Source organism: Pristis pectinata, chromosome 7, assembly GCF_009764475.1.
Source record: "Pristis pectinata isolate sPriPec2 chromosome 7, sPriPec2.1.pri, whole genome shotgun sequence".
In the NCBI taxonomy this organism is placed as follows: Eukaryota; Metazoa; Chordata; class Chondrichthyes; order Rhinopristiformes; family Pristidae; genus Pristis; species Pristis pectinata.
The window spans coordinates 102,730,198-102,745,088 of NC_067411.1; the positions used below are offsets into that span (position 1 = coordinate 102,730,198).

The 14,891-nt window shown below is 44.1% G+C and overlaps 1 protein-coding gene across 1 annotated transcript in view; it reads right to left on the reverse strand.

Moving 5' to 3' along the window:
• Positions 1–14,891, reverse strand: part of rasgrf2b (Ras protein-specific guanine nucleotide-releasing factor 2b) — a 155,423-nt gene that overhangs the window by 25,276 nt on the left and 115,256 nt on the right. The window contains exons 16-17 of the mRNA XM_052020666.1: positions 11,917–12,081; positions 9,577–9,582 (exon numbers count right to left, since the gene is read on the reverse strand). Of these exons, the coding sequence (XP_051876626.1) occupies positions 9,577–9,582; positions 11,917–12,081 (171 nt within the window). The remainder of the gene's footprint in view (positions 1–9,576; positions 9,583–11,916; positions 12,082–14,891) is intronic.

A 14,891-nucleotide genomic window follows, 5' to 3' on the forward strand; every position in this document is an offset into this window, starting at 1 on the left:
GTACAGGAGTTGGGACGTCACAAGGTATTGGTGAGACCGCATGGTGCGCAGTTCTGGTCAGCTGGCTGTCGAAAGGATGTCACTGAGCTGGAAAGGGTGCAGGAAAGATTCACATGGATATTAACCAGGAGTAGAGGCTTGAGTTATTAGGAGAAACTCTAAGGAGAAGGTAGGGGAGTCTAAAACTAGAGAACATAACTTAAGGTGAAGGGGGAAAGATTTAAAGAGGACCTGAGGAGCAATCTTTTCACACAGAGGGTGGTGGGTATGTGGAACAAGTTACCAGAGGAAGTGGTAGAGGTAAATTACAATGTTTAAAAGATATCCGGAGAGGTACATGGATAGGAAACGTTTAAAGGGATTGGGCCAAACATAGGCAAATGGGACTAGCTCAGGTAGACACCTTGGTTGGCAAGGAGGGGTTGGGTCAAAGGACCAGTTTCCGTGCTGTATAACTCTGTGACTTTGCCTCTTTATCCAACACCATCCAGGACGCAGTCCCTTTGACTGGCACCCCATCAACTACCTTCATCTCTGGCACACCAGTGGCTACAGTGTGTGCCATCTACAAAGGGCACTGCTGTGATGTACTCAAGCTGCACCAACAGCACCTCTTAAATCCACAATGACTTCCACCTAAAAAGGAGATGGGAGCAGGTGCGCAGGAACACCAGCACCTGCAGGTTCTCTTCCCTCACATTCCACCCTGATTGGGAAAGGTGTCACCATTGTTGCTGGGTCCAATCGTGGAGCTGTCTCCTCTTGCACTCCAGGAGCACCTTCACTTGTGCTGCTAGGCAGCTCAGCACTGCATTCTCAGGGGCAATAGGGATGGGCAATAAGTGCTGTCCCAGCCAGCGGGAGCAGGTCCCAACAAGGACTAATAAAAAAATAACTTTCCACTCAATGTCACCATTGAAATCAATGCACAAGGCAGCCAGTTTCTTCCCCTTTCGATGGGTCATACTGACAATTATTTGCCCCAGAATGTCTGGAAAAATAATGGCATATACAGCCGGCATATATTGTTAATCCATTTAAAAGAAACAACTCGTGGCAGAGGAATGGCAGCAGGTCCAGCTCCCCATAAGCTGTTGGACATCTCTCCACTCGCCACTCAGCTTCAGAAGAACAAAAATGGAATCTTCCCAAGTGAAATTAATTCTATGTCATGAGAATACTGGATTGATACAATAAATTCAACCAAATCTTGCTGCTACCTTCATTATGGACAATTCATGTTGTAAGAAGCTTATTGATGATGTGATTTATGGTTCTGATAAAGTCAACCTTAGAGGCCAAGGTAGCAAAAGAAAAATGAAACTGCAGTCTCAATATAGCAGGTATTGAATTGTTCCCAGAGGTTTTGTAAAAATCTTTTTATTTTAAATAAATCTGTTTTGTGCTATTCCAGCTATTGATCCAGCATCCAAATGGAAATTAAATTTTACTTCGAAGACATTTTTAAAATGTGGTCTGAACAGTTCATGCAGCCACTATCTTCTGATTAAATCACAAGAACCAATAAAACTCCCAAACATACATAAGAAAACAGATGCTGGAGTGAGAAGCTGAGCTGACGTTTCGGATCAGTGATCATTCTCTATAACTTTCATCACATTGAATGGAAGGTCTTGACTCTGAAATCTCAGCTCACTTTGCTGTCACTGGATTTGTCTGACCTGCTGAATACTTCCAGCGTTTCCGGTTGTTAAGAACTGCAGTTAACAACCTGCAGTATTTTGCTTCCACATAATTCTCAAACACAACTGATTCCAATGTCCTCTTCTGCAGCTCCTTCACTGTAATGGTGTTGTACTGTTCCCTTCAGTGGCTTCTCTGCTCTTTCTTACCGCTCTCTACTTTCCTTCTCGGTTTCTAAATTGACTCTATTTCTTTCTCTTTCCCTGGATTTTATTGGCTCATGAGATAGACCATTGGCCACAACATTCATAACGTTCCAAATATTCTATGGGCTACAACACACCAATACAATTTGCATTTCCAGCTATTTGCATTGCAAATATAATGTGATCTGAAAGTTAAAGCATCCCATTCGTGACACTCACCATGAAAGGTACCACACCTGCAATCTCTCTGCCATTATGTACCTGCGGTACAGCATTACAGGACACCAATACAATACAGAACACAGACTGTACAGCGCAGGAACAAGCTCTTTGGCCCACAAGGACTGTACAGGCCATGATGCCAATTTAAACTAATCCCACGGCCCGTATCCCTCCACTCCCCGCCTGCTCACGGCCCGTATCCCTCCACTCCCCGCCTGCTCACAGCCCGTATCCCTCCACTCCCCGCCTGCTCACGGCCCGTATCCCTCCACTCCCTGCCTGCTCACGGCCCGTATCCCTCCACTCCCCGCCTGCTCACGGCCCGTATCCCTCCACTCCCTGCCTGCTCACGGCCCGTATCCCTCCACTCCCTGCCTGCTCACGGCCCGTATCCCTCCACTCCCTGCCTGCTCACGGCCCGTATCCCTCCACTCCCCGCCTGCTCACGGCCCGTATCCCTCCACTCCCTGCCTGCTCACGGCCCGTATCCCTCCACTCCCTGCCTGCTCACGGCCCGTATCCCTGCCTGCTCACGGCCCGTATCCCTCCACTCCCCGCCTGCTCACGGCCCGTATCCCTCCACTCCCCGCCTGCTCACAGCCCGTATCCCTCCACTCCCTGCCTGCTCACGGCCCGTATCCCTCCACTCCCCGCCTGCTCACAGCCCGTATCCCTCCACTCCCTGCCTGCTCACGGCCCGTATCCCTCCACTCCCTGCCTGCTCACGGCCCGTATCCCTCCACTCCCTGCCTGCTCACGGCCCGTATCCCTCCACTCCCTGCCTGCTCACGGCCCGTATCCCTCCACTCCCTGCCTGCTCACGGCCCGTATCCCTCCACTCCCTGCCTGCTCACGGCCCATATCCCTCCACTCCCTGCCTGCTCACAGCCCGTATCCCTCCACCCCCCCCCCAGCTGCTCACGGCCCGTATCCCTCCACTCCCTGCCTGCTCACGGCCCGTATCCCTCCACTCCCTGCCTGCTCACGGCCCATATCCCTCCACTCCCTGCCTGCTCACAGCCCGTATCCCTCCACCCCCCCCCCAGCTGCTCACGGCCCGTATCCCTCCACTCCCTGCCTGCTCACGGCCTGTCTAAATGCTTCTTCAACATTTGCTGCCGTTATCTGCTTCCACCACCACCCCTGGCAGCCTGTTCCAGGCACCCAATGCCCTCTGTGTAAAAAAACTTGCCCCGCAGATCTTTTAAACTTTTCCCCTCTCACCTTAAATCTATACCCTCCAGTATTTGACATTTTCACCCTGGGCAAGAGTCTCTATCTACCCTATCTATGCCCCTCAAAATTTTTTATACTTCCATTAGGTCACCTCTCAGCCTCCGATGTTCCTGAGAAAGCAAAAAGTAGCATGATTGTTCAAGTAAATTCATTTGGTAGCTATGGTGAATATTCTTCTCTTTGGCAGTTTGCAGTTTCTGGATGACTTGTTTTCACTCCAGTACTCTGCTTCTGAACTGGAATCTGTGGGCCCTGCCACAGCTGGGGCAGGTGGGCAGTTTGGGAGGTCATACACTCCTCCTACTATTTACGCTGGGCTTCCATGTGCTTCTGATGAATGAATTTGAGGTTCTCAATCCCATTCCAGGAACTCCCAAGAGTTGATTTTCCAAGTTACATTTTCCAAGGAGATTTTGAAAACGTCCTCGAATTCTTTCCTCTGTCCAACTGGTACTCCTTTGCTGTTTTGAAGCTTAGAACAGGGAGTTTGTTTTGGGAGTCTGGTGTTTTACAACTGAATGCCGTGGCCTGTCTATTGGAGCCAACTGATTGCAATGAGAACCATGTGCTGGTGCAGGAGACCCAACACACACATTGGTTTCCAACCTACCAATGAATCTGGAGCATTTTGAAGACACATTGCTGGTGGTATCCCTCCAGTGAGTTTGCTGGAGGTAATACATGTTTCAGAAACATACAGGAGGGCTGGGATTACTGCTGCCCAGAGACAAAGAGTTTCGTGCAGAGTTTGTGGTCTTGATCTTCACTCCTTTATAAGATGCTGGCATCCTGCAGCTGATGGTGAATTTCAGCTGAATGTCAGCTTTCGTAGAGAGGTGGCTCCTGAAGTAAAGGAAATGGTCCACATTGTTTGGGTCTCATCATTGATCTTCATCATCAGAGGTATTGTTCAGAGGGAGCAGTTGTTAGGGGACCTCCGCTCTGCAGATGTGAAGTGCAAGGCCTGTTCTCTCCTACGCTTTAGTGAACAAGTTGGCAATGACTTAGAACTTGGCCTCTAAACATGCGCATGTACAAGTTGGGGTGACTGGTTCCAGTGTGATGACAGTGTAGCTTGAATAGTTTCCCATTTGTCTTGTAGATTAGCTTTACTCCATTGAGGAGCTACGTGAAGGTCAGGTGCAGCTTTGCAGAGAGAAAGACTGGGAAAAGTGTTGATGAAATGTTACAGCCTTGATTGACACCAATCTGCACTGGGATTGGGTCTCCTGTGGATCTTCTCATTAAAATCATGGCTTGTTCGCCATCATGAAGCAGATGCAAGACGGACATGGATTTGCTGGATTTCTGCAGACAGAGAGATTTCAGAAGGATACTCTTGATTAATGGAATCAAAGCTCTTGTGCGGCCGTATCTGGTAGATTGATGCTGCTCCCTTTTTCCTCTCAGAATTGAACTCAGTGAAAATTATGCTCATTGTGTCTCGAGGTGCATGGAATCCACACTGTGATTCATGAAGCATCTCTTTCGTCACTGGGAGGAGACAATTGAGGATCACCCTGTGGCAGACAGCAGGGAGGACATCTCTTTGGTTACCACAGTTGGATTTATCTCATTTCTTAAAGTGGCCATGATTATTGTGTTTCTGAAGTTCTCACATATCCACCTCTTTCCAGAAGTGGGCAATGATGTGAACTTATGACTCAATTTGCTTAATTTCACCTGCTTTCATTGAAAAGAGGCTCTTACAAATTTTCACATCTGCCTGGGCATCTTTTCCCCATGGATGGGACTAATCTGGGGATCTTCTCTCATTATAGGATAGATGGGATCGTAACTACTTGAGTTAATGTTAAGGTTGACTCAAGAGTGGTTTGTTCAAAAGATTGAATACTGGCGGTGGAAGGTGGAAGGAGGAAGATATGAGTCAGAGGGTGATCGGCACACCCAAAACCTTTACTAATTGATTCAGTTTTCTTTTATAAAAAAACACCTGAATTAAGATGTGTTCTCAATTGTACAACAAATTGCTGTACTCAATTTCTGAACGTAGCTGAGACACGATAAAAAATCCAAGGGCATAAGCTAAACAAATCCTCCTCTGGTTACTTTTGGGATCAGTTTGATTTAAGTCAGTTTTTTTTATCCTGATTTAGCCAAAGGTTTGATGTTAAATGATAGGTTATGCCTAAAGTTATAATCTGTACCTCAGGACAAATTCAATTCTATTAATCGTTTCCAAATCACTTCCCACAGGCTTCAAAAATCATGTTTGTGTTTGGGGGTTTTTGACTGAGAAGGGAGAGAGAAATTTTTCAAAAAGACAATTTAAACATAATTTTCATAAAAAATAATTAATTAGTTACCGTGTTCTGAAGTGCAATTATAAATACACAGCTGCTTAGTTCCTTGTATAATTCTGTGCATTTTACATTTTGAAAAACAAATGATGCAATAATTGATTCATGGCCTTCACGATGATGATTCTCAGAATATTCTCCAATTTCTAATACACCAACAAGATAGTAATTGTACTGCAGCTGGACAGGATGTTTGTCAATCTAAAAATACTGATTCACCTCACTATAAATATTTACCTGACAGAGACGGTGATAATTTCTGGGCTAATTTATGACATTTATGTCAATAATTCTCCCACCTCACCAACAATGTGGGAACTCTGGTGAGCCCAGAGTAATCTGAATTAGAACACAAGAACATAGGAACAGGAACAGGACCCCCTCAAGCCTGCTCCATCATTCAAAAAGATCACAACTGACTCAGTTTGACCTCAACACCACCTTCCCACTTTCTTCCCATAAAGTGTATTTAAATGCCTGTCAACACTTGCCTTGAATAAATTCCAAAGATATACAACCCTCTGAGAGAAGAAATTCCTCCTTATCTCATCTGAAATGGGTAAACCTTTATTCTGAAACTATGCTCCTTACTTCTAGATACCCCTACTGGGGAAAAAGTCATCTCAGAGTCCACCTTATTCATTCCCATCAGATTCTGTATTTCAATAAGATCACTTTTTATTCTTCTATATCCCAAAGAGTACAGGCAGAATCTTTCTTCATATGTCAACCCCTTTGTTTTAGGAATCAACCTGGTGAATTTTCTCAGCACCTCCTCCACTGCAAGCACGTCCTTCCTTAAACGTGGTGACCAAAATTGTATGCAGTACTCTGGTGCAGTTTCAGCACCAACGAGTAAAGTTGTATTAAAACCTGCCTACTTTTATACTCCATATCCCTTGAAATAATGGGCAATATTCTACAAGCCATTCCTAATTATTTGCTCTACCTGAATGCTAAATGTTAGTGTTTCACGTACTTGGAAACCTAAATCCCTTTGTACCACAATACTTTGTAGTCTTACGCTGTTTAAATAATAATCTGCTTTTTCATTCTTCCTTTCAAAGTGGATAACCTCCCATTTTTCCAAATTATACTCCATCTACCAGTTTTTTGCCCATTCACTAAACCTATCTATATCACTTTGTAGGTTCCTTGCATCCTTACAGCTTGCTGCACCACCTGTCTTTGTATCATCAGCAAAAGTGACTTCATTCAAGACATAGATATCAGTAGATGAGGCCCAGTACTGATCCCTGTGCAACCCCACTGCTTACTAATGGCCAGTCAGAGAACAATCCATTCATGCTGAATCTGATCCTGATCTGATTCTGATTCCCTGTGTTTCCTTTCAGTCAGCTGCTCCCCTTTCTTTGCCATTTTATAAACCCCAACCCCATTTGCTAATATCTTGTGCAATATCCTTTTAAGTGACATATTCTAAAATGCCAACTGGACATACAGAAGTACCACTGGTTCCCCTTACTCCATCTGTTGGCGAGATCCTCAAACAATTCAAAGTCGAATTTGTCAAACAAGATATCGACTCCGATTGATTGCTTTGTGATTTTTTAAATGCCCTGCGAGTGCTTCATTAATAGTGGATTCCAGCGATTTCCCAATGCCATGATCTCAAAATGGCGGTGCAGACTCGAAGGGCCGAATGGTCTACTTCTGCTCCTATTGTCTATTGTCTAAAGGTTCAGAATTTCCTGCTTTCTCTCTCCCTCCTTTCTTAAATAGAAGCTGTACACTTACTGATTTCCCATCCTGAATCCAGAGAATTTTGGTAGTTTTGCTTACTACTATCACTTGTACCGAGGTATAGTGAGAAACTTGTCTTGCATACCGTTCATACAGGTCAATTCAATACACAGTGCACTGAGGTAGTACAGGGTCAAACAATACAGAATAACAGCTACAGAGAAAGTTCACATGTCCAATATGTCCTATTTCTGGCAGTGTCTATGTATTATATCTAACTGAGGAATTGGTGGCCAGGCTTTGAGGATCTTCCAATTGCTCCATTGGATGACACTCTAGTTAAGCTGGGACTTGTCCTGCCTCACTCTTCCATAACTCTCAGACAGACCCTCAGTAGAAAAGTCCAATGCTTTCCAATCACACAGAGAAGGTGAAGGACTATTAGTTTTGCACCAATATTCCCAATGAAAGGACTTGTAACCTTTGCTAATGGAACATTCGGATGTGATGGGAGCAAAAGGTTATGATGGAGTACTTAATGGTGCATTGGTATGCAGAATGTTCACCACTTCACAAGTTAGGTGAATAATCTTCATGTGCCAATGGCAGATGTAGTGGGTCTGTAAGTAGGGTCTTTAAGCTGTGAGATCGATATATCCACTAGGGTTCAATGGTAGGTGCTCTGGCTCATAAGGTTTAATCTAAATATGTCCCCACAGATGATCTAGCCACAGGTATCAGGTCTTCCTAATATTCAGCAATACATTCACGAGATGCATTCAGATTGTGTGTCTAGTGGGGTTGTTGTAGGCTCATTATCCTGTCATAATGTATTCTCCTCTGCAATACTGAGGAGCTCTTGAAACAACTCAGTAAAGTAGAAAGAATGGTATGATCTGCAAAGACATAATTGACTATGTTTAATATAGAATTTTGAATCACATATGAAGTATGAAAAACAGACCCCATTATTACTGATTACTTTAGAACATAGAACACCACAGCACAGTACAGGCTCTTCGGCCCACAATGACGTGCCAACATTTTATCCTGCTCAAAGATCTATCTAACCCTTCCCTCCCACGCAGCCCTCCATTTCTCTATCATTCATGTGTCTATCTAAGAGTCTTTTAAATGTCCCGAATGTATCTGCCCCCACAACCTCTGCCGGAAGTGCGTTCCACACACCCACCACTCTCTGTGTAAAAAAACTTACCTCTGACATCCCCCTTATACCTTCCTCCAATCACTTTAAAAATATGCCCCCTCGTGTTAGCCATTGTCACCCTGGGAAAAAGTCTCTGACTGTCCACTCGATCTACGCCTCTTATCATCTTGTACACCTCTATCAAGGCACCTCTCATCCTCCTTCTCTCCAAAGAGAAAAGCCCCAGCTCACTCAACCTGTCCTCATAAGACATGCTCTCCAATCCAGGCAGCATCCTGGTAAATGTCCTCTGCACCCTCCCTAAAGCTTCCACATCCTTCCTATAATGAGGTGACCAGAACTGGACACAATACTCCAAGTGTGGTCTGACCAGAGTTTTATAGAGCTGCTACATTACCGCATGGCTCTTGAACTCAATACCCCAACTAATGAAGGCCAACCCACCATACACCTTCTTAACAACCCTGTCAACATGCATGGCAACATTGAGGGATCTATGGACGTGGACCTCAAGATCCCTCTTTTCCTCCACACTGCTAAGAGTCCTGTCATTAACCTTGTATTCGGCCTTCAAATTTGATCTCCCGAAGTGTTTCACTTCACACTTCTCTGGGTTGAACTCTATCTGCCACTTCTCAGCCCAGGTCTGTATTCCATCAATGTCCTGTTGTAATCTACAGCAACCTTCTACACTATCCACAACACCACCAACCTTCATGTCATCAGCAAACTTACTAACCCACCCTTCCACATCCTCATCCAAGTCGCTTATAAAAATCACAAAGAGCAGGGGTCCCAGAAAAGATCCTTGCAGAACCGCACTGGTCACCGACCTCCAGACATAATATGCTCCATCTACAACCACCACCCTCTGTCTTCTATGGGAGAGCCAATTCTGAATCTACACAGCCAAGTTTCCCTGGATCCCATGCCTCCTGACTTTCTAAATGAGCCTTCCATGAGGAACCTTATCAAACACCTTACTAAAATCCATGTACACCACATCCACTGCTCTACCTCATCGATGTGCTTTGTCACATCCTCAGAGAATTCAATCAGGCTCGTAAGGCACGACCTGCCCCTCACAAAGCCATGCTGACTGTCCCTAATCAGCCTATGCTTCTCCAAATGCCCATAAATCCTGAGTGACAGGATTTTCAGTAATTTGCCCACCATTGAAGTAAGACTCACTGGCCTGTAATTCCCAGGGTTATCCCTACTCCCTTCCTTGAACGAAGGAACAATACTTGCCATCCTCTAATCATCTGGCACTACCCCTGTGGCCAGTGAGGATGCAAAGATCATCGCCAAAGGCGCAGCAACCTCTTCCCTTGCTTCTCGTAATAATCTTGGATATATCCTGTCCGGCCCCAGTGACTTATCTATCCTAATGTTTTTCAAAGGTTCCAGCACATCCTCTTTCCTCACTTTGACATGTCCTAGCGTATCAGCCTGTTGTACGCCATCCTCACAAACGTCAAGGTCTCTCTCACTGGTGAATACTGAAGCAAAGTATTCATTAGGGACCTCCCCTACCTCTTCCAACTCCAGGCACATGTTTCCTCTTTTATCCCTGATTGGTCCTACCCTCACTCTAGTCATCCTCCTGGTCTTCACATATCTGTAGAACGCCTTGGGGTTTTCCTGAATCCTACTAAGTCCTTCTCATGTCCCCAAAGCTTTGGTAAAGGTCAAGGAGTTATGGTCACTGTCTCCAAAATGCTCTCCCACCGCATGCACATTTGCAGACACAGCAAATCATTGTGGAAAATGTACCTTTTCTCTAAGGATCTATAAAAGATTGATGGCATGCATAGTGATGTGTGTGGTGAAGTTATTTTATGTTTAAACTGGAGCAGTCAGTGATCATTAGGTGAGTCACTTACCAGGCCTATCTGCAGACAGTGATATTGAGCTGTGGTGATGTGGTTTCCCTTGGAGTAATTTATTACCAGGACATTTAGACCAGATGTCCCATTCCCCAGGGGAGTTGCTGTTCATTTCCCAATCAGTAGTTTAGATTTCCCAGCTATTTCACTCATCATCCATCCATGTTCTGCAATAGTTTGCTGCCACGGACACTTCAGTTTATACAAGTTCCCTGACCACAATGCTGCTGAACTTTGCAACTTCCATCTGTTCAATGGCACCTTTGTGAGTGTTTCTTTATTTGTACCGTACTAAGTACGTAAACTAATCTTATTTAACTGAAAGAATGAATTTTCTGCCAGGTTGTGTTGCTTCTGATGGCATGGACACAATGGTTCAAGTGGCTGTCTTCAGTGCTATATATTGCTTAAGTTAGAATTGCTTAAGCAGTAATCCAACTAATCACCGGTGAAAATGAACTTGAAGCAGACTTCAGTAAAACAGATCATATAAATAGTTGCCCTGTTTGGAAAACATGCAGCATGTGAAAAATACTTCACAGGACCACTTTGCTCTTCCAGAATTGGTCAGAAATAATCTCAATATACGTTGGAATAAAGATAGACTTCTTTAGGGATTTCTTTTCATGTGGTAAATCTATTTTCCACATATTTTGTGGATCAGAGAACAAAGAGCAGCAAAATCCTAGATTTTAATTTAACAGAAAAACTCAGAATACAGAAACTCCGTGATCCCACGGCCTGAAATAGCTGCACAGTACTGAGGAAACCTTTTATGTCACATTCAGAAACATTCAAAAATGAAATTAACAATTAAAAGATTAAAGATTGTTACTTCTAAAGAAAACTAACTTGGATACTTAAAAATAATTTTATGTGCTTAAAGGCAGTAAAGCAAACACGTAATTGAAACAAAAAGTAACGTACCTTGTGTTCTTGGGGAAGGCGGCAGTGTCAGAAACTCATCCTGTGCAATTAGATGAGCAATGTCACTCATCTTAAAAGGTTGGGGCATAGAGGATTATAGGCATGAGATAAGACATTAGTAAATCAAAAATAAGTTAAATATGGCTCAAAAAGGTAAAATAAAAAATCCTACAAGAAGACTTGAAAGGTAAGATAGATCCAAAGACCAGCATGTCCAGGAGAACGATAACCTTAAGTTTAGATCAAGTTGGGTTGGAAGGAGATCAAAGTTGGAAATGTGACATTAAGAATGGTGAGGAGAAGTTTCCATGTTGACGAGTAAATCCTTCAGAGGCCAATCAGTTGGTTTTGCTCTTCTCAATACAGAAAGAGCCAAATCGTGATCAGAACATATGATGCATGAAACATAGAAACACATTTAAATCACTGCCACGGGACCTGAACAACTGTGAAAGTAAAAACAAACATTTCCTGTCACTGACTCTTTTTCTCTTTCAGATGTTCACTGAGCTGCTCAGCTCACCAACACTTTCTAATTGATACTTGAAGCCCATTGGTAGACTGAAGTAAATGGAATGAAGAGGAGAAGGTATCTTTACCTCCCATGGAGACGCGTCGGAACTTTTCCTGCACGGCGGTGTTCTCGGGTGGCGGGCTCCCATGTCCCGCCGCTGCTGTGGCAATGGCAAATGCTGAAGCCGGAGACACAGAGCATCGTGCGTTGTCCATCTCCCTACATCCAGGTCCCATCACACCAGATTGAACTGCATGATTTAAATTAACAAAAGAAATTCTTAACTCTTCCAGTTTGTAGGTACAATTAATGCAAATAGTAAGACGCTAAATGAGAAGCATTCTAACTTTCTGCCTTTGACCCTGATGACATTAAGCCATTGGTGAAATTTAGATTCATTTGGCAATTGTGGAATATTGTACTATGTTTCTAAGAGGAATGTGAATAACACCTGCGGATTATGAAACTTGGCTGTGCTGGTGTGTTGACAGGCACTTATAAGGCATTTATAATCATAAATAATAGCAAGGTATTTATAATTTCTGTATTGACTGCAGAAACCTATTTTAGAGATAAGTACTTGCTTTTGGTTGAATTTTTGTACACAGTTTTGTGGCATATGCATACATAAATTGAATTCAAATGCACAGGAGTGTAAGAAGCTGTAGAGAGCAGTGGACTCTGCCCAATACATCACTGGCACATCCCTCCCCACCATCGGGAGTATCTACAGGAGGTGCTGCCTCAAGAAGGCAACATCCATCATCAAAGGTCCCCACCATCGGGGCCATGCCATCTTCTCACAGCTGCCATCGGGCAGGAGGTACAGAAGCCTGAAGTCCCACACCACCAGGTTCAAGAACAGCTACTTCCCTTCAACCATTCGGTTCTTGAACCAACTTGCACAACCCTAATAACTACAGTTTAGCAACACTGTGACCACTTTGCACTAAAATGGACTTTGTATTTTGTTTTAATTGTGTTCTTCCTGGTAAAAATTGTGTTAAATTTATGTTTTTCTTGTGAATGCTGCCTATCTGATGCTCTGTGCCTGTGACGCTGCTGCAAGTAAGTTTATCATTGCACCTGTGCACACATGGACCTGCGCATCTGACAATGAACTTGACTTTGACCATTCACCAGCAGAGGGAGCTGCATAAAATGTTCCTTCGGTAAGAATCTAACATTTTTAGTAAACCTGTGGTACAATTCCAGTCCAGACGTTGCAGTCCAGTTTTGGCTTTGAGTGAGTTTGGAACCAAGAAATCACAAGAGATGCGTAATGAACAACTGGTCCAAAATTACAACATCAATCATAACCCAGAGGGCAGTCAGCTGACATCCACCCCACTCCCATTTCCAATTTACCATCTTCTCCCTGGGATAACCTCTTCAATAGTTCCTTCCAGATATACGTTCAGCAGCAGCAACACCCTGGTAGGCAACCAACAAGTTATTTTTCTAAAAAAAAAGATCAGTAGATGGCACCTCTCATCAACTTGTCATGTACAAACAGCCCAAATAGCTCTAAGCTTTCTTTCAAGATGCACTGGTTGAGATCTTTACACTCCAGGTGTTTCTGAACTCTGACTTCTGTCTGCAGGGAGACATCACTGGCACTGCCTCCTGAACACTACACCTAGGTTAATCAACAGTGAAAGTCGTACATAATAGCAATCAAGGGCCCGTACATCACAAACTTCCCCACCCCTCTTTACTCCCTTTGGTGCTATCATGCATTTTACCCACATAAAGTAGCAGCACAGTGCAGGCCTGTAACAGCACACCCCAGTCTGAGCGTCTACAAACCTTTAACAAACAGCAAATGTCTTTGCACATTTCCAAGACGTTTTCATTCATTCTAACCTCCTACACATTCACATCTGCCACTTCACCTTCTTCATCATGCTCACTAACCCAACCCACATCACCACATGCATAACTTTCTACCCCATTACTGTGGGGCAAAATAAATGTTTGCTTTAAAACATTCTGCCACTTTTGTCTTATCAGTGAACATTACAGTAAATTAGGAATTCGATCCTTCCAGTAGTTGTAAAATTCTTCACACAGGTGATGGTTTCTTGCAAGGATCTCACTGGCCACAGATCAGATTTGGCATCATCAGGTAACTGCTGTAGGAGATACTGCTCAGGGGCTACCACTGAGCTCAGTCAGTTAAGATGACTTGTAGAAAATGCATTCTAATGAAGCAACAAATGAGGATTAAGCCAAACAGACCTCACACTCCAGGTCTTTCTGAACACTGCAGGGAGACATCACTGGCAGCATCTCCTAAACACTACACTTCCTGACCACTAGTTGAGGCTGGCTGCTAGCTTTTTGTGATTCATGCAGTGGAGCACCTTGACCCCTCTGCGTTTTACTCACCTGCAGTCTCTCTCCATTGATAATAATTCACCTTTTTATTCCCCTTGCAGTAGTGCATGACCTGCCACTTCCCCACATTACAGCAGACAAAGTTTGTCCTATATTGAGCCATGTGTTTGGCAGCATGGTGCCTGCACCCCAGAGAATTCAGCTACCCTGTTGAGGATTGGTGTTGCTGTAATTGCCTCAGGCAGAACATTTGTGATAAACAAGAACACTAGTTGGACCTGGCTGCACTGGAGCACCTCGACCCCTCTGTGTTTCACTCACCTGCAGTCTCTCTCCATTGACAATAATTCACCTTTTTATTCCCCTTACAGTAGTGCATGACCTGCCACTTCCCCACATTAAACTCCATCTACCAGGTTTTCACCCAATCACACAATCTATCCAGATCCTATCACAATGTCCCCACCACAACACACCCTTCCACCCACCTATTTTTGTATCATCAGCAAACTTGTAAACCTTACATTTCATTCCCTCCTCAACAATGCAAATAGGAAACAATTAAGGCCCAAGAGCCAATCCCTAGGGACTCCACCAGCTACGACCCTCCAGCATGAATAGAACCCATTCACTCTCACCCAATAAAACAAACTGCTGGAGGAACTCAGTGGGTTGATGTTTCAGGTCAAGGCCCCGCACCAGGACTGAGAGTCTTGGCCA